At 35.1% G+C, this 21,531-nt stretch overlaps 1 protein-coding gene across 1 annotated transcript in view; it reads left to right on the top strand.

Moving 5' to 3' along the window:
* The window catches only part of CDH8 (cadherin 8), a 146,991-nt gene that overhangs the window by 79,578 nt on the left and 45,882 nt on the right, over positions 1–21,531 (top strand). Inside the window, exons 5-8 of the mRNA XM_030469676.1 lie at positions 5,070–5,237; positions 9,102–9,289; positions 12,093–12,346; positions 17,018–17,154. Coding sequence (XP_030325536.1) covers positions 5,070–5,237; positions 9,102–9,289; positions 12,093–12,346; positions 17,018–17,154 — 747 coding nt within the window. The remainder of the gene's footprint in view (positions 1–5,069; positions 5,238–9,101; positions 9,290–12,092; positions 12,347–17,017; positions 17,155–21,531) is intronic.

Here is a 21,531-nt window from a genome sequence, read left to right as displayed (position 1 = left end):
GATGTTTCCAGCTTTAGACAGAGGGTCCGTAGCCAAATTATGATGCAGGTATCTGTTCAGTGGTTGTACTACATGTCCATCAAATATTTTCGTAGAACTAAGGCTTGTGAAATATTTTAGAATAGAGAGAATATTTTTATGAATAGAGAGAAAGCCTTATTTTACACAATGTGGATGTAAGAGACCTCAAGTGAGAATACAGTTGAGTGCCCTTGCCTCAAAAAGGATCAGGTTTATCCCTTCTCATTCTCGAAAGTTTGTTTGATAGGTTCTTAAAAACTTTCAGTAATGGAAATACTACAAATTCTTCAGACAGCCTTCTGTCTGTACTTACCTTCTCTTTTAGAAAGTGTTCCCTTAATCTTTAACTGAAATCTCTCTTGCTGCAATTTAAACTCATTTCGTGGTTTATATTTTAGGCCCATCATTACTTCTCTTATCCCCAGTAGAAAAGGAGAGTAGCTCCCAGTAGTTTTATGTATTCGGATGTAAAGTCTTTACTCACACTTCCCTAACTACGTAAACCACTGTTTTTTGAAAGTGGGGACACTTCCAGGTGCAGCCTTACTAGTATAAGTAAACTGGAAGAATTTTTCTACAGTGCTTCCATATAACGTATTAGCTAATATACTAGGAAATGTTTGAGCATTTTTATCAGCAAAACACTGTTGACTCATATTCAGCTCTTTTTTGACTCCACAGTTGTTTCTGTCTTGTGAGTCATCTGCTCTGTTGTAATTGTGCAGTTAATTGTTTCACCCACACAAAATACTTTTATTTGCCACATTGAGTCGCATCCTGTTTTTTTAGACCATCCAGTTTGTCAAAATTGTTTTGAACTCTAATCCTCTTCTTCCAGTACTTGCAATGGCTCCCAACTTTGTGTCATCTGAAAGGCTTGATAAGTTCTTCCTCTTTTCCATCATTTAGGAGATACTGAATGATGCTAGAAGCAGAACAAACCCTATGAACCACTTCATCCATCTACCCACTTTGACAGTAAGCCATTGATAACTGTTCTGAGTACAATCTTCCAAAAAGTGTCAACCTGCCTTACATTAGTTTGCAATAATTCTTATCCCTCACTTTTAAACTACTCTCCTGTTTGGCACAGATCATTTTCATCCATCATAGCATGCTGAAAGTGATTATGTTTTTATTCTCAATTTGTTTCTGGGTTGAAGCAGAGCAGGTTGAATGTTCAATGAGTTAATGTTCTGTGTGCCGGATGCATATTAGTGTTTGGTGAGCCTGAATTGTTTTCTGAAAATAGATGGAAAGTTTCAGGACTTCCTGTGAGCTCAGACTGAGAACTGGTGAACAAAGCAAAAGAACAAATAAATATCCTTGAAATTCTCTATGCTTAACTCTGCCAGTCCGTCTTTGTCTCAATCACATTAGTTAGGTGAGGATAGAGTCTTTTTTTGTTTTTTAATTTGCTTCGTTAGAGATACTGACACTTCTCTTTTGCTGACCTCCATTCTATAGATTCTGAATATGGAAATACTAGTGGTAATGATCAGCCTGTGTAATTTGGATATACTTGATGTTTAAAAACTTTATCTCCTCTTATAGTAATTAAAACGAAACTTTTTAGCTTTTTATTGTGTTTGAATTTGAAACTTGACAACTCCAATTTTTTGCTTCTGTCAAATGGTTTATGGGCTGAGAAAGCAGATAGGAATATGTAAAAAATTATTGACAGAATGGGTTGTGTTAGTATCTTTATATAGAAAAACACCCCAATTTTTATGTTGTAAAAGTCAGAAACTGTAATTCTGATTTAGGCACTTTTAAAGGTATTTAATCTTCCTGATATCTTTCAAATCATAGACAAGGGCTAGACTGTTCCCTACATTAAGAAACAAATTAAAATACATGTCTAGGTAAAATCATCACTTTCTTGAAATAATTAATTTGTCTCAGAGAAAACTGCAGAATACAAAATGTGGCATCTTATTTAAGTCATCTGTAGGCTAAACTTAACTATGTAAATTAGATTAAAAAAATAAATAAGGCAAACAAGGGAAACTCTACCTAAAAATAATAATGGGGAAAAAAGTTATAGTCAGCTTAATACAAACCTCATTGAAATGCAGTTTCATTGGTTGCTGGATCAGCTCTATTAGTGAAAAAAATCAATGTGGGCCAAATTCTGATACCCTAAGTTTGCATTGGCATCTTTTTTATAAGTCATCTCATCTATATTATTCACAGAATTATTCACAGAATGAATCATTATTATTCCTAAATAGTAAACTGATCAGTTCAAACCAGTCACAACTGTCAAATGCTTTTAGAAATAAATATTATTTACTCTACTTACCAAAGCTGCTATGGAGGGAATGGCCCTCCTCTTTCACTGAATGTATTTTACACCTATCACATCTGATAAATATTTATTATTATATTCTGGGTTTTAGTATTCCCCTGTTTTCATTCAGAAAAATTAGCAGAAGCATGCTTCTGAGTGTTCTGCAGAATAACTTATGTCCCTTCCTATAGATGGTATATAGTTAAATTACATGAATGTTGTGCTTCAAGGTTGCTTCATAAACTGTTGTGAAGAAAGCTTCATGCAGGGACTGCCTATCCGTTTCCTTGAGAGCTGGTTTTGGGCTGAGGATCTACTGCTGGCTCTACTGCTGGCCCCTGGCTGCGCTACATCTGCGCCTGGGCTCATATCTTCTGGGTTCTGTCACAGACACAGACCCTCTGGCTGGGTTTCCTGCCTTGGCCTCATGCCTGCCTTGTTTCTGGGTGATTGTCAGACCATGGGTAAGCCTAGCCACAGCCCCGTCACTGTCCCTGGATCTGAATGGGACTCTGATGTGCCACTCTGCAGCATGACTCCTTGGTCACTGTTCCTGCCTGCCACATTTCCACACTCTGCTTCCAACTCACCTGTATCTTCCGTGCACTTAGGCTTGCTGCTCCTAAGACCACTTACCCCACGTTGGAATGAAAAATCATAGATGATATATCAAGTTCCTTGGGAAAAAGAGATTGCTCTGGCTTGGCAGTTGCAGGCATAAGATAGAAGTTTCATTTTTATCCAGAATTATATTTATAAAATATGTAAGACATCAACCCAAAATATTATATGGAAATCACTTACAAAAGCATAGGCTACATGACTGTTACTGTACTACATATAGTGGTTTATGTAGCAAGTACATTGTGTTTATTTGAATGCCTTACTCTTACCCCTCTTGCTCTTAGCTTGGTCCTGTACTCAGCCAAGAAGAGGTCTGATCAGATTCGTAGTAATACAATATTAAAGATAAACAGATTCTATAATTTACTAAAATGCATCTCTATTAGTATAAAGACCAGGAACATTTATTTATTCACCATAAATACATGATTAGATAATCTCAGCATTTCAGCCAGAGTGCCATTTCCAAGAAGCTTATTCAGTAGAAACTATGCCATGTGAAAGAAAAAGAGCTATCTGAAGTCTCCACAGATATGCTAGTCTCAACAGAGAAATCAAATGCAGCAGATTCACAGTAAGTATTGATTGACATCTAAAAATTCCTGACAATACTTTAACAGAAAATAGGTTAAAAAAAACCCCAAAACCAACAGTGTGAGAGGTAATGAAATGTATGATCAGGCCCAGTAACAAGAATCTATGATCCAGGGTGTGAACTTGGCCACTCTATTCAACATGGAAATCTTAACAAATATACAGTATAATATAGAATTCCTAACTTCTTTTTTTAATGACGTGCAAAGACTCGGCAAGTTACTGTCAAGGTCTGCCCATTAACCACGTCTTTCAGCTCTGTGAGTTCAGTCCCATGGAAAAAGAACACTCTTCTTTATGCCTCATAAGAACCCTCAAGCACTATGGTGTAAAGGAACCACTGCAATGGTGGATTCGATTCCCCTCGGGCACTCTTATACTTCACTTAACCACTAAGATAATTCAGTAACTTGAACTGTGTGCTCTCTTTTCACAGACAAATGACTTTTTTTTTTTTTTTTTGTAATATAATTCAAAAACAGGATTAAAAGAAAAAAAAATATTGTAATTCAATTTAGCATTTAGAGATGTTTCCCCTAGGCTTAGTGGGACTTCTTCAGTTGCTTATTATCTTCTTATTATGGTGGACATTACTAGACTGTGATGAACACCATTTAAATTTACCATTAAGCAGTTAGTACTGAATTTTCTATATTGAATGTTGTGAATATAATATCACGTTACAGATGAAGAAGTTTTGGAAAGAAAAAAAGATTTTATTATTTATTCTGTTAGATGTCTGTGAAACCTATAGGAGTTCGCAGTGGATCTGGCCCCCTATTTAATTGGACTGTCCCTTGCAGATACCTTCCTGCTAGCCCACTGATGTTTTGTATTTTTATACAGTACAGATTGTTTTACTTCTCTCCTTTTAAAAACTTCTAACCTAATAAAGTAGGTGGTAGCAGTTTACTGAGATTATTGTCCAAAAAGTGGCCCTCCTGGAGCAGGGACAGTGGCGTGACTGCAGGATTTTGCAGTACTGGTAGCTATGCTGAAAGACATATTGGAAGACATGCTGTCATTCTCCAGTAGAAGTTCAGGTGCTTGATTTAGGATTTAAAGGAGCAACTGTAGTCTGCATTATGTTGAAAAGCTGATTAAATAATGGTTTGGAGTTTAAAATATTAGAAACAATGTGACAGAAATGGTAAAGAGTTTTTACAGAGTAAGTTTGTTTTGTGGTTTTCTTCTGTTTGTGAATTCTGTGGGGAAGCAATGGATTTCTATGGGAGGTAGGACAGAAAACAAAAAGTTTATCAGGAAAAAAATAGAAACATTAATATGTATCACATGTATAATTAATTCTTGGGTTTTGGACCACAATTTCATCACACTTTAATTAAATCAAGGTAGGTGACCTCTAATATACTATTTTGAAAATCTCAAATTCTTCTTTATCCTTGGTACTAAAAGGCAACTTAACTGGACCTTACATAGTTCAATTTTTATACCGATATTTATATGCATCCATAAAAATATCTGCAAAACTGAATTTAGTTCTGTAACTGACATTTTTTTGCCCGCATTATTGTAGCTATCATTAAAACAGCTCTACCCAACATGGACAGAGAAGCCAAAGAAGAATATTTTGTAGTCATCCAGGCAAAGGACATGGGAGGACATATGGGTGGACTGTCTGGAACTACAACAGTGACAATTACACTCACTGATGTCAATGACAATCCTCCAAAGTTTGCACAGAGTAAGTGCCATTATGTGTATGTGTTCTATATAAGAAAGTAATATAGTGATTGTGGGGTTTTATCAAGCTCTTATCTTTATCATCATATTGCCTGGCTTTGTAATGTAATTTTAAAAAATGTAGCTGCTACTAGAGAAAGATTAATAGTCCTCTGCCTTATGAAGAGCTTAGGAAAGAGGGATCAGTGCACAGCTTTCTGTCTTCCTCGTTACCCTTCTTACATCCACGCAAAAGGACTTAGGGGTCTTTTTTTCATTTATTTATCTGCTTTCAGTACTGTTATTTCTAAGTGCTAGTTTTAGTTGCTGTTATATATGTTTCCGTCTCATGCAAACAAGTGACACCACCAGTAAAACACATATAAAACTGATAAAAAAAGAAATAAAGGTTTGACTAATTAGGTAATAGTGAAGAAAACAAAGAAAATAAGTCTGAGTGCAGATAATTGATGATCTTTAATTCAAAATCCATATTTACTACTGTGGTTCCAATGTATATCTTGCTGGGCTAGGTTAAAATGATTTGGCATGCTGCTGAGATTCTCTACAAGAAATAGGCTACAGCAAATTGTAGCCTATTTCAAGGATGAAGGCAAAAAGGAAAAAGAAGAGGGAAGAGCATAATGACTGGATCAATTTTATTTGGAATAGGTGCAATATAATGCACTATTAGAAACTTATCTTTTTATCCAGCTTCTGAAAAACTGAAGTTGTAAGGTATTAAGAATCTGCTTGGGGGCTGGAGAATGTTCATATCTAGACTTTTAATCATTTTTACTTTATTAGAAGCATGTTTTTCTAACAAGGTACTTATGCACAAAATGTAAAATTGATTCTTTGCCACATATGTAGGACCTGAAGTCCACTTTTGCCCTGTTCTGAAGACACAAAGAGTAAAATAGGTTTGTGCCAGTAATCAGCATGTGATAAATACTCTCCTATAGTCTTGAAAATGCACATACAGATAAAAAGAGAGGAAAAATATAAATAGGCAGAGGAAAAAGCTTATTTGCAAAAGATATTTTTATTACCTCATCTGAGAGGTTTTTAACAAATAAGCATGCTGTGCACAATAAAAGGTTTTCTCTCATAAAATAAGTGTATAAATTTTTACTTCAGATCACATTGCATTACTTGCACTTGTGTAGTAGTGTTTTCCAACATATGATGGCAATTTCCCTACTAATGTAAACATTTACAGATGAGACTCCTGGCTGAACCATATCACCAGAATGCAGAGGGACATTTCTTTTATACTTGCAATGTACTGTAGCTCTAACTCAGTGATTACAGATCTACTTCTTCCAGCTTACCTGGCTTTTATATTTGTACCAGCACTTTTCTGTCTCAAAAAGCCTTTGCCTGCCAGTATGAAAAAAGCTGATCCAAAAATCAGGAACATAACTGATACTAATTGGTACATTTGCTGGAGGTCTCAGCAGGAATCACAGGAGTGAATGCATACAGAAAGGAAACTGTACTTTCCCTGTGCAGTTTATTCATGTCTGTTCTCCTGTAATTTGGATACGGTGGCACACTGGGTAGCAGGAGGAAGACTGCATCACAGATCCCTGAAATATATTTTCCCTATGGAAAATGTAGATCAGTTTTCCTTCAACAAAGAGTGATTTGCTGTCTTTGAAGTTGTTGTAGCTGGTACATTCCAGCGCAGACTTCAAGCTACCATCCAGGAACAACCACCCTGTTATAACTGACCATTAGGCAACTTTATTAGAAAAAAAAACCCAACCCGCATGTACTATAACTTTGTATTATTATGTATATATAATACATTTAATGAGGATGAGCCACAGTAAATATTGTAGCTGGATGTTATTACAAATTCTGCCATTTAAAACTAAGTATTCAATAGCATGCTGCTAGCATTGCAGATTAGTCATGACTCTGGCCTTATACAAGAGCTGATCAAGTCTTCAACGTTTTTTTACACTGTTGAAGCATGGGTTGCATTTGCCTGGAAAGGAAAATAAGAAAGGATCAAACTTACAATAGAGCCTAACCAGAATGAAATAGAAATTCATAAGATGTAGTACATGCTGCTTTCACAATAAACTGTAATGAACTCAGAAAGCAGTGTGTTTTATCGGTTGATTGTTTCCAGGCAGGACAGAAATGTATATTTATGGTTTGATTTCAAAGAGCGTTAGCCTCCTGGGTTTTAGAAATGAAAAAGATGAACTTTCACTACTTCTGTGATCTCTTTGAAATAAATTTAGAGGCATTTTATAAGTCACAGAAGTTTTTAACCTGGCAGTTTACCATAGGAATGTACTGAGAAGAACTCTGCATGGCTGTGAAAACTAGGGGTTTTCAAAGATGTGTAATGTGGATTTTTGGTCAACTCTGCACTATGACTTCTTGACAGAACAGTTTGTAATTCTTGAGAGCAATTTGTGTAAAGGAGTCAGCTGCATCATAATAGATTTTTTTTACAATATTTTGTAAACTATCTCAATAAATCTGAGAGAAAAATATCAACTTAAACATGCAATCAACTGTGTCTGAAAATTCAACCCACAAAATGTGGACAGCAGTATAAATTATGAACACATAATGTAGTCTGCTGAGGCACTTGATTGTTTTGGCTGCTCATTGTTTGTGAGCCATTATGAATATTCTTGAGGAATCTTGATGGTCTCCAAATAATCTCTAATAATATAGCCTAGAGACATTATAGAAAAAATAAAATCACTTGGGGACAAACTATATGTACACCTAATACAGGTATTCATGAATTCCTCACAGTTTACTTCCTATTTTCAACTGTTACTACTGCAGTCAGGCTACAAACAGTTGAAGCAACAACTCCAGAACATTTTATTTTTAGAAAGCTACAAGCTGCGCATAACAGTAAAAACTGCACATTGTCTTAGAACTGTGAGGACAGAAAAGAACAAGTCCAGAACCCTTTGTCAAAAACTATTTTAATGGTGTCATCTGCTACCCCTGAATTCCTTTTGACTATTTAACTACTAAATAGTGCTGCAGTTGATTAAATCAGATATTAATTGTATATAAGTGTAAAATACCAAGAGGTAAAAAAAATAGGGTTTTCTCTTAATAATATGCTTATTTAAAATAGTGTATTGCGAGTACTAAATAGATTTTTGACACTTCTTAGGTCAGAAGGTTTTCAGCAAGTACAAATAAAAAGAAAAATTCTGACAATTTGATTAGCACTTTCTAGTGGATTTTGTTCTAACCCTACAACCAAATAGTAAACACAGTAATGATTGCTATGAAAAGTTATTGTTTCCTTTAAAACATAAGTATTGGGAGTTTCCTTGAATGTTTCTTAATTAGTTTCTTACCGCGAAAGGGAGGTGGAATGGGTTAAACAGACCAAACCAAATCAAATTAAAAGGGTCAAAAAAATTATAAAGAACTGAGATTAAAAGGGTCAAAAAAATTATAAAGAACTGAGATTATATAAGGCATCTTTGAAGTATTAGAATGATTTTCTACAGAGCAAAAACCAAAGTTTCATGGTTGTATTCTAACTACATGTCTGTAAATAAAACCATAACTTCTACTGCAATAGTGTCTGTAGTAGAGAGCCTTGCATACTTTCAGTGTTGAAAGGAGTTTAATATTTATGTTTGCCAGCACTAAGTATCCCTGCAAGGAAGAAGGATACTACTGTCATAAAAAGAACATTCACATATAGTAAACAGAATATTATAAGGAACACATTTTGCTGCTTTCAGTAAACAACTTGTTTAAATGTGTTTTGTATCAGTTGCGCGTCTGAAGAGTTTGCATTGGGAAAGTATAAACAAATGAAAAGCATGGAAGAGATACTGGAATCAGGTGTAATATTTAGTCTTTTCCTCTTATTTGTAAGGTCTGTATCACTTCTCAGTAATGGAAGATATTGCTGTTGGTGAACCAGTAGGAAGGGTGAAAGCAAATGACCTGGATATTGGAGACAATGCTAAATCATCCTATGATATTATTGAAGGAGATGGAATGGATATATTTGAAATTACTACAGATGCCCAAACTCAGGATGGCATTATTAGAGTGAGAAAGGTAAATGGTATCTCTGTTTTAAAAAAATGTTTATTATACAAACAAATACCCAGACAGACTTTACTCTGTGATAAGATTCTGGATTTTCAAGGATTCTTTTATCTATAGGTGAAGTGTCAAGCCAGTGAAGTGATAAAAAAGGGATGTATTAGCCGTGTCCTTCAAAATTGCCATGTAGGTGACAACTGGGGAGACATCCATAGAAGTATTTTCAATGCTGGGCTTTCAGGTGGTCAAATTGTGCAGGTTTTGCTTCCTTGGTTCCAAAGGGGAAGAGTAGATTAATATCTGCTTTGTTGGTGGTGTAAAATTGCATAAAATCTTGGCTGAGTATTAATCAAATACTTTTTCTCTATGATTTGATCTGCTGAATAGCTGGTCAAATACCGTTTAGAGAAAAAAAAAGAAGTCAGCATTTTATTTGAATCACCTGATGTGTGAGAAGCTTAGTCTTCTACCTTTTCTCATGTTGAACTCTCTTTACTCAATGAATGGCGATTCCAGTGTACCTTATCAAGGAGATCATTACTGTTTCACATGAGAAGTGCCAAATTTGGGCCCTAAAGAAGGCTACAACTCTGTTACCTTTTCTATGTTTGTACAGTTTTGATGTATGCAAGGTGATAGGTATTCACGTGTACACAACAGAAGGACCACCCAATTATATATAGAAATATGGAGGGGTACAGCATATCTAGAACAAAACTTGGCTAGTAAAGTCAATGAAACGTTTGCAGATTTAAATTTTCATTGTTTTCTGAGGAAGAAAAAGAGAGCCGATTCTCATGCTGTGTTCTGAGAAAGGTAATGAATATAACTTATAGCACTGGCATTAAAGGTTTTAAATATGTAGCATAGAGCATTCTAAACCAATCTTTGTTTTTAAAAAGAAAAAACGAACAAACAAAACAACAACAAAAAAGAAAAAACCACAACCCCAAAACATCAAAACATGACACTCCAATGAAAAAAAGAATTTAATGAATACAGATAGTTAATATTCAACTTGTACCTGTTATTAAAGACGTCAGGAAGAGTGCCTGTCAAAAGTTTATATTTTATGTTTCTCACTGAATAGGTCAGTGCTGTAGACATATAATAAAGTGATGCATATTTATCTAAATTTAGCTCTGTTTTCCTAAAGAGAAAATTATGATATACATTCCCGATCTTTCTTACTGTTCTTTATTGAATGCTGTGGCCTCTTTTGTAAACTAAGGCAATTAGCCTTTTGCCCCAGTTCCCTTAGCTTCATTTCATAACTGAGTCTCTAACATAATGTTGTTTCATATGTTCATTTTGACAGCAATAATAATTCTGGTTCTACTACAGTAGATGATGTATGGCGGGTACTGTTCACCAACAGATTTTTTCCAGCAAAAATTCATGGGTTTTAGACAATGCAGAGTAAATTCTCAATATGTTATTCTGATTAAGCATGACTAACTGTATTGGGGTGCTGTCATTTCTATAAAGCAAATGAAAGGTAATATTGAAAAAATGATACAGAAGCTATGATTGGCAAATTGTGAATATGCTGATTTATATATCACCATTCATAATTACAAAAGCTTACTAATTTAAGAGCTGATAAAGAAGCAAGGTTTTCTCACGTTTACTAGAATTTGTGAGAAAGAGCAAATCCCATTAGAACTTGATTCATACCTGAAAAAAATCAACAAAATTTGAAAGTACACATATTGAAGGCTTTGACAGACTTCCTGAAGTTTCCTATTTGTGCTCTTGCTGGTATTTGCATTGCAGATTCAGAGCTTCTATGTCCTTTTCTTTTTATCCCTGGGACATTGTAATGCAAATCTTAATACCTTTCCAATGCTTTGCAATTTGCATCTTTGAAATTTGAATCATTGTGAGACACAAGAGAATTACATAGTGAATATACTGATGTGCTTCAAGACGCAAACTTGAATCTCCTATAATGAGAAATTCTAACATTCAAAACTATCCCAGATTTGGGTTTTATTTGGTATTTTATTCCTTTAAACCCATTGTGTTTTCACCTTTTATGTTTTTAACATGGAACTGCAAAATAGTAAAAACAACGGTGATAATGGCAGGTATATCAATAGAATAAAGTAATCGGTTTCATGGTTCTCTTTCTGGAAAAAAACATAAACAAACCACAAACAAATCAAAACACCCACAAACTAAAACAAAAGAAATAGGAATTGTTGTAGTTTTAAGAAATTCTCGAGAGATGTCTACCTAATTTACCCCATAACCAGAACTGCAATATATGTGCAAACCTGACGTGCAGTAGTATTGAAGTACTTTCTTATATGATCAGCTCCACGTTTTTCCACATAATGCCTCTCATGTCCAACAAATAGTAATTGCTAGTTCTTTGCATTTCTCACATTGTTCTGGAAGTAATAAAATATTTATTCTTTGTGGAGCTAGTATAATTTTTTTTTCTTATCTCCAACTAATAAAGCACTGATCGAGTGCATGATTAATATGCAAGTTATGTCATCACCAACAAATTTGTAGTATTTATCTGATATGTAATTGTAATGGTATAATTCATAAGAGAGACTATTTTGGTATATTTTTTTGTGAAAAGCAGGAAACCAGTCTTGTTTTCTCTGAGGGTGTTTAATAAACAGACATCAATATATGCCTAGAAAATTTACAGGTTGGATTTCTGGGAGTGGGAAGCGATTGCATTAAAACTCACTGAATGTGCTTAAATGCACATAACTTTCATCCATCAGCATTATATTCACTTGTTCTTTCTCTGTGGCCATTAGTAAAAAACATTTATCTTTGTCATTCTTAACAGCCACTGGACTTCGAGACCAAAAAATCCTATACTCTGAAGGTAGAAGCAACCAACATTCATATTGATCCTCGCTTCATCAGTGGAGGACCATTCAAGGATACAGCAACAGTAAAAATTGTAGTAGAGGATGCTGATGAGCCACCAGTCTTTTCATCACCTACTTACCTACTGGAAGTGCATGAAAATGCTGCTATTAACTCTGTGATTGGTCAGGTGACTGCCCATGACCCTGACGTATCCTCCAGTCCTATAAGGTAGTGCTGCTTTAGAGTTGTCTTTGAAAAAACTATGGGCAGAATACTAAGTGTGCTTTCCAGTACATTGCATGACACTGTTCTCATGCCATTTTATTTCTATGAAAATTCTTGTACAGAATTCAGTTTATGATGTTAGCTTTATCAGTTCAGATCATTTTCAAAATCACAAAAATGCTCCTTGCCACACGAGTAGTCTTATGAAACAGTAGGAAAGCAATGAAAATAAAAAATAGGGTGTAGGAGGTCATATGGAGTTGAATCATCAGTGTGTATCTTTGCAGTTATTTTAAATAATCTGCTAGTGTCTGCACTAACAATGCTGAGCCTGTTCCATGTAGTTGTACGACTGTCAAAACATGTTTTGTATTTCTTTGGGTAAACCCATTCCTGGTTTGAAGACAGAAGGTCAGAGATGATTATGCCCATATGACTTTGCATCTTCGATTTGCAATATTTTCTCCTTTTGATCTAACTTGACCAAAATCTGTTATTCCAGTTTCATCAGATCAGTGTTTTCTATCTCATTTTGATAAGCACACATCTTCTCCTTTGTATGGTATGATGCAAGTGTTCCCAAAACACATTTTGCTATGTGTAGTACTGCCTGCTAAAAGCATAATGAAAATAAACACCACAACATCAAATTCATGGTAAAGGTATACTTGGAGTAAGTCTACGTACTAATAATCATCACTGTACATTAGTGCCTTAGGGAATTTAAACTACACAAGCAGTCTTCAGGATTGTGGGGATGATACTACTTGTTATAATCTGGCACCATTTTCTAATCATTGTCATTTACATCAGGCTTGTCTGTTTCTCCAATGAGTATGAAGTATCTCTTCATATCAGTTGTTAGGTTAGTCTAACTATATCATATCTTTCATAAACCAGTATTTTTAAAATAAGCAGCAAAATTTCCCTTTTATCTTTACTTGCTATTCTGTGGTGGATGTTACATAAGGGCCTTCTTGTTTTTAAGTCTGCTGGTGAAAAGGCTTCACAAATATGGCTAAAAATTGTAAACATGGACAATAGTTTGTCTCATTCTAGCCTAGCCATTTCAAAAGTATGCATCAGTGACTCATATCTTACCACACCTGGGCTGCATGCATCTCTCTTGGGAAGGGGACCCAGGGAATTTAGCTAAGTTAGTTGTAAAACTTTACTATCATTTATTTAGTAAGGGTGATACATTCTATCTTACAGTATAATTAGGCTTGAAAGATCATTATCTATTAGCATACAAATCTATTGATTCCAGTAGTACTTATTTCATGTTTCTGTTATTTTATAACTGTGATCTATTTACCTGCAGTAAATTATCTTAGATAAAGCATGATCCAAGTGCACAGAAAAAAACATGAATAATAATCTTTCTTCTTACACTGCATCTGCCCTTCTATAAATCACTGTCCTTCAGTGTCTTTCTCTGTGGAGAGATAAGCTTCACTGTGGCAGGTTTTCCCCATTCATATTGACAGAGATTTCATCTTTGGCAGCAGTTGATCATTTTCTTAATTCACAGCAGGTCTTAAAAACCTAGATATGATATTTTCTGCATCCCTAATGGTACAGCTGTTTATCTGTCACTAAGTAGCATGTCCGATCTGCCTGACATTAATAAACAGCAGTGATTTACCACTGATGAGGTATCAATACTGTGATTCAAATCTCAGCAGGTGCAGCAAAAAAGGGATTTCTGCTCTTATTTACATTGGTGCAAATAAAGAATAGATCAAATTGAGTTCTAACAGCAATGGCAATAGTGCAGGAGCAGGACTGAGAATAATTTTAAGTCATCTGCTAAACCACTGTGGAGTTGTTCCTATAATCACCATAGCAGACCCATAAATTAACCAAAACTTCCCAATAACCTGTGCGTGGGTTAGGGTAATTTCAAAAGATGCTATTTCTCAAGTTGTTATTTTCTTTTAGAGAAATGTATGGTTTATGGCTAGCTTATGGGTCTGATGATGCATTCCCATTAAAAAGAGTTACAGTACCGTTATCACGAAAACAAAACTGAAAATGTACTGTTAGTTTTCCCAGGTTTATGTCACTGCAGATTTTAATTTTTTATTTTTGTAACCAGGATTTATCAAATTAAAATCAGGAGAGGGTTTTACCTCTTTGTAGTCTTGCAAAGCCACATATCTTATGTTAAAAATACTTCATTTTGAATGCTGGTTTTCCATTGTGAATAAATACTCTTGGGCTGAGATGAGGTGAAATGCAATATAATAAACTCACAGATGTTACGCTCCCAGTTTTATAATTTAAATAATGTACTACAGGAAGATTCTGATTGGAAGTTTTAAAAAGGATTGATCCTTAGAGAAAAACTATGTCTTATCTCAGTGGAATTTATGTCAAGCCCAGGTCAACTAAACATTAAATAACAAATTTCATACTTTATTTCATTTGTGGACTGTAAAAATTTCATATATGTCTGATATCAATTCTTTCTTCATAATTACAAAACCATCAAGAATTAAAAGAGATTCAAGTAATGACATCTTGAAAAAAAGTTGATTGCTGCTTTTCTTGTATTCTCTTGAGTGAAATCTTCAACCTGTGAAATCCTGTAAGATTTTTTTTTACTGACTTCACTAATACCAGAATTTTAGTTCGAATACCTTAATTGGAACTAGGGAGACATCAAAATAAGGTGAACATACATTTTCAAATACAATTGCCTGAAGTTAGGTACCTACATCTTTATTCTTCCACACAAGTGACCTGATTTTCAGCAATGATAAGGACAGGACAATTCCCGTTAAACCATTGAGAACTGAGTGTGTGGAGCTCACTAGAATATCAGTTTACTTCAATGTCCAAATACAGATGCATGGGCCTAGCTTTAGGCACATGTATTTGGAGTTTTACTTCGTATTTTTCCTGGTACTCTTCTTAACCAAACTACTCATTTTTAAGGGAGTGAAACTAGTTCTTCTCAGAGTTTAAAAACAGAAAACTTAAGTCTAAGAAATCCCAATTCCTAGTTAAACAGAGGGTTTCACTCTTAAGTCCATTAGTTGTTAAGTACCTTACCAGCGTGATTATGCTAGCCTTGATCTTTAGTAATACAGTCTATAAGCATTTAAACATTAAAATTTTGATTAATTTTCATAATTTAGAACTAATTTTGAATGTGAATTGTATCTTACTGAATGCATTGCAGAAGCAATCTAATTGAAATGTATCTTTCATTCTAAATATGAAAATATCTGACACTGAAATAAAAAAAGATGAACACCGTAATCTAAGCTTTGAAACTAGATCCTAATGCTATGTCTATCAAAATCAATTGTGTTGTGCTGGAATGAGTTTGAGTTCATCAGAATATGTTTATTGTAGCATATAAAGGAACTTTGGAATCAGAACTTTTTTTGGAAATTGCTTTTGATAAAGCATAAACCAGAATGGAATAACTGATTTTCAGATAACTGTGCCATTGTGACTGTAACAAAATATACTCTTGGTCTTTTATCAGTGAATATAGCAGCATATTTGCAAAAAGTCGAAATGTAATGAGGAACTGACAGTCTGAGTCCCTTTTCTGACCACTATATAATGTGATCCAGTCTCATACTGTATCCTAACTCACCCTTTTATGCCTAGATATAATGCAGAACAGATGTAAAAATTGTCAGTGCATGCTGTTAGGTTCTGTAATACATAGACACAAAGGTTTAAAAGGCTTTTATATAAATCCACAATTAGGATTCAGCAAAACCCCTTGAAGTCAATTTTTGTTGAACCGTATCAATAGTTTATCACTAAACGCTCTCATTTCGTACCTTTCCTGTCAAAAAATTGGAAGGCTTAATTTTGTGATTTAGTTTCTTTTTGCAAATAATGCATTAATAAAATAACTCTGTGAAAATGGACAAACATAAAAGCTTTCCTGGAGATCCTGTTCTGAGCATTAAATCATCATCCTGCTTAATGCACCGTTGGAGCAATCTACTGCAGCACCTTCTTGTTGTCAAACTGACTCTGTTGAGGCTGCATAATTTACCTGGACATTCACATTTGCAAACTCCATCTGCCTGTCAGATGAAACTTGTTTTGTTAAAAATCAGTGATGTTGATCCATAAAACAATGAGCCCTTCAGGGTTTGAAATGTTTTATAGGAAAATGGTGATTCACTAACAGCGTTCTGCCCATGGACCTGCTTGAACTATAACCAAATAATATGCTTGGTGAATAGTTCATGCTTCATTAATCTGAAATTTATTGGTAAAATAATATTATTCAGCCCTTTTTAAAATAACCATGAAGCCCACCATTTTTGTGTGCTAAATACATTACTGTTGAAATTATCATCAGTAGCTGTGAAATACAATAGAAACTGTCTAATAAACATGATGGATTGTGTAATTAACTCTTGATCAGCACCGTTTTTCAAAGATGTTATCCAGTGAACCTGAGGGCATTTTATGACCTTCACACTGGGTATACAGCTAATTACTCCTTAGGCAATAATTATAAGTTTTTTTAGTCTCAGTTTGTCATTTTGTCTTATAAATTATTATGCTATTGAGCTTCTCAATGCATTTGGCTATAAAACTGCAGCTCTCAGAGGGCTCCCTAGATTGTCTTGTGATTGTATGGATTACACCAGCTTCATTAAGTAGATTACAGGGATGTCTATTTTGTAGGTTTTCCATTGATCGGCATACTGACCTTGAGAGACAGTTCAACATTAACGCAGAAGATGGGAAAATAACTCTGGCAACACCACTGGACAGAGAAACAAATACATGGCACAACATAACTATTGTTGCTACTGAAACTAGTAAGTATTTGTATATACTGACTTCTGGTTCTGTTGAGTTTATAATGAGTTTTAACAGCATATGCAGTGGCACCTGTATATCATTCAGTAAAAAGTAAAATCCACTGGATTTTTAAATTACAGGATTTTGGAAAGAAAACTTACTTTCTGCTGAAGTTCTATTTTCTAGTTTTCAAAACTGGTTTTTTTTTCAGTGCCTACAGTAGTTTAGATTTTGAAGAGATACATGAGCACATTTGTACATGGTATATAGGGTAAATGTTAAAAAACATTTTAAAAAGCCCCAAACAAAGCTTTATATTTAGTTATGTTAAAACAGAAAAAATAAAGCTTTGCTATTGTAGAAGTAAATTGTAGACTCAACCCAGAAGTTCTTAATGCTGAATGATATTATGTTTCGGTACCATAAATGATTAAGGGTATGGGTAATGTTGCATGAAAGTAGTCCTATTTGATACATATGAATGCACTTGCTCGTATATAGCTATAAACAAGAACATGGATTGTTCAGATCCGCAAAACTGTTGTGACTGACCTGCACACCTGAGTCATTGGGAGCCAGGAGTGTCACCCTGGTCCTAGATTTTAATCATGAAGATTTTAATCAAGAACAATTCTTGATTAATTTGGAATTGTAGGCACTGATGACAGGATCACATATGACAATACTATTTCTTTTTAATATTAGCACTCTATTTTAGGCTATACGTTTGACATCTTGCGGCAGAAGAACAGAATCAGAATGTAGGTCTGTCATCCCATGTCATCATCATAACTGAAACACAAACTATGAAGATGTTTCTGCTGATATATCTATTCTGCAGTCCATGTATATGCATAATTCCCATATGTGCATACACACTTGACACATTGCTGAAATAATATTTGTCTTCTGAGCCTGATGATCAGCGCTGCTAATTCTTGCATGTAGAAAATATAGGGTGATGTTAATGCTTGCTTTCCCCCCAGAGTATCTTTTTGAAAGGATATATTATTATGATACAGAACACTTAATGCTCAGTTTCGTAATACTGTAGCTGTGAACATAATGGGAGGATAAAATTTGCTTATTGGGCCCATTTTTGTTTTGCAATATTTTTCTGTGGTACTTGTTTTCAAATACAAACAGGTAACTGAAATGGCATACAGAAATGAGAAAGACAGGTCTGAGGATAAACTGGGCTCTCAGCTTACAACCCCCATAAACGGTATTCTTATGACCTACTGTAATAATGTGTGCATTTCATTGCCGGTCGTGCAGTAGTGCCAACCGTGCCATGTTAATTACTGTTAAATCTTGCAGGCAAACAGTGCTTTGGTAAATTATCATGAGTACCTTGTGCTTGCAGGAAAGCCAAGTCAACACAGAGAATCGAACTCCATAAGGAAAGTAAGCAAGGTCTAGATGGCATATTTTTCCCAGATTAATATCAAAATTGTAAATAATTTTGATGGTTTTAAAGGTGAAAGATATAAAATTTCCATACCAATTTCACAACACATGAGGAATATCAGATCATGAAATTTACCAATGGCATGAAAGCAGAATTATTCATTTTTGATCCAAAGTTTGCAGACATTGGAATAGTAAGATGTAAAGTGAAGTAGTTTTACATTTTTTTCCTCCAAAAAGTCAGAACAAGAACAAAATAAAAAGAATAACTTTTCAAGAAACTCTTCCAATTCAACTTTTAATCTCCCTTATACGTGTGTGTCAGACCAAAGTTAGCAGAAGGACACTTTACTAAGCCACATCAGAATAAAGTCTGCCTGTTGCATCTTCAGAATTTTAAAACATAATTATGCTCAAGGATTTTGCAAGAAATCAGCCTTGTCATTAGACTTCATGGGCGCCTCGGCATCCTTCATTGCTGTAAAATTGCCTCTTATCAGACTGGCTATGAAAATAATAATGCCAATCTTGTTCTAAGCATTTGCGTTCCTGCTGATGGCTTATTTTCGCATTCCTAATATAATTATTTGACATTTACATAAAACAAGAGCTTAATTTCGTAGACTACTATCTTTGCTTATTTAAGAGAAATTATTTTTAAACTCCTCAAGCAGAAACTAAATTTGTTCATAGAACTGTCAAGAAGGGTGAAATGGGCATTTTTAGATTTTTTTTTCCAACACGGTAATAAGCAAAATCTCTGTTATAAAGTAATAGAAATCTGTTGGAGGCAGACACAAGCAGCAAAAGAAGATACAAAGCATGTTATTATACTTTCAGTGACAATAATATTAATGGACTGCTGATTTCTCTCATAAAAATAAATATGTCAGCATCATTCATATGAGAGCATTTTCTCTTCCTAGGCTGTGTGCTATCCAGGCTCCGTTCAAGGCTCACCTCTGTTTCTATGGGGCAACGATCAGACCATTTCACTGCCATTAAACTTGCTTACTAATCATAAGTCATGATAGTGTTTGTTTCTTCTTGATTCCTGCCATGGGAGATCCTAAATATACTCTGATGCATCAATGCTTTCATAATTAAACACCAAGTTTTGCCAAAACACAAATTACTGTTTCAGAACTTGGTGCTGCTAAATTATCTGCAGCTAAATTTGTGCTTTAAGCACAGGTAATTTTTGGCAGTGTTCTGCTGTCATCGTGACAAAGTTACTCTTTTGTATCATCCCTCAGCTACTGGTGGGAGTACTGAGGTGGACTGCGTACTGGTTGTGTGTCCCCTAGAGATAATTCTTCAAATATCCATCTGAATCTTTTTTTTGGTTATTAAAGATGAAACAATGCAAAGAGGGATCAGTGAAAAAGGCTGAACTGAAAGTGATTAATGTGGTGCAGGTGATATTTAGGTGACAGTTTCAGTATTTCACATATAGTTACACATTTTGCAGTAATATAGTAAAAAATCAGTAAATTCCTTCTGCAGCTTTGATCCTCTCCGCTACTACCCTTAAATTTGTTTACTCTTAAATGTTCCATTTGCTTTACACATTTCTGTCTGTGCAAAGATTTCTTATATTGTCAGATCAATTGTTGCTTCTTTGTTGTTCAACTTTTTTCCTCTCTGGTCATGTGGTCATTTGTCTGTGTTGATAAATTCTGTCACATGGATTCTTGAGAGAAGAGAATATTGCAAAGAACTTTGACATCTTTGAAAGATCGCTCTGAAGTACAGGCTTAGGAGGCGCAGAAGAAATACATGTGTTGACACTCATAACAAGAGGGATACTGAAAGTTATTGCCCCCATGAGTTGATTCTTAAATTTTCTTTCCACATTACTATACATCCAAGTTCACTCTGCAGAGTAAGTCAGGAGCAGGAACATCGAGGTGATTACAGGCTAAAGGGGGCAGGCTCACTGGCAAAATGCCCTTTCCCTAAGAATATACCTTTTGGTCTGCGGATATAAAGGGTGAACTTTGTTTTCCGTCACTGACTCTGGACTTTAAATACTGGAATAATGAGATTTCTTATTGTTTTATGGTGTAGTTGAGACTTATGTGAGCTTAAAATAGCATGCCAAAGTTGGGAGGCTTATTTTAGTTAGACGCTTGAGAGAATGGGGGTGGATAGAGCCTTGCTTTGCAAGTTGGGGGTGATGCTGCTGTTTGTATGTTTGGGCTCTCTGGAGCTATGCCCTGAACAGGAAAGGAATCTGGGGGCATATGCTAGTATTCTCCGAGAGCCTGAATTGCAGCACAGCAAGAATGAATTGTTAACTTAAAGACATTTCCTTTGGTGCGTCTTTTTTGTGTGTACAAAGGCTCATCACATCTTTGGCACCTTAGTACTTTTTTGAAATGGATTTTTCTGCCATTCAGTAAAGTCAAGACCCTAATAGTCATACGTAATCCTGTTCATCTGAACACAAAAATCCATTTTTTAGTTTGTGTAAGTTACAATTATAGCTATAACTACTGTTCCCATTGACATGCTCGTGTTGCATTAACTGATTAGCAATTTTGCTGGGCAGTGAAGCAGAGCAGAGTTCAGGCTGGGCTAACCTCCTCGGTATTCTCTCAGTTTCTTGCACAGGTTTTGCAGGACTTCCCAAGTTGTGTGTTGTCAATGCTGCTCAGCTACTAAAAGAAAATCAAATAGCCATGATTTATTTATCAGAACATTTTTGCTACAGTTTGCACAGGAATTCAGAATCAGTGGTCATTCAAGCTACCAGCCTGTCTTAAATGTAAACTCTATCTTCTTTCTGCCTCCAGCTCCATAGATTTCCATTTCTATCTTCTAATGGCTGTAACAGCCACATAGCAGATACTTCCCCAGCGTCCTCACTGTGTGCCTCATTAATACTAAGGAACTGCCCTGTCTTCAGTTATTGCTGGTTAATTGATATAACAAAAGCAGTAATAAGTGGAGAATTAATGTAGTTTTGAAACCAAAGCAAA

Source organism: Strigops habroptila, chromosome Z (assembly GCF_004027225.2).
Source record: "Strigops habroptila isolate Jane chromosome Z, bStrHab1.2.pri, whole genome shotgun sequence".
Classification (NCBI taxonomy): Eukaryota; Metazoa; Chordata; class Aves; order Psittaciformes; family Psittacidae; genus Strigops; species Strigops habroptila.
Note: the sequence above shows the minus strand (reverse complement) of the source record. Positions and strands in the feature narration are given on the sequence as shown.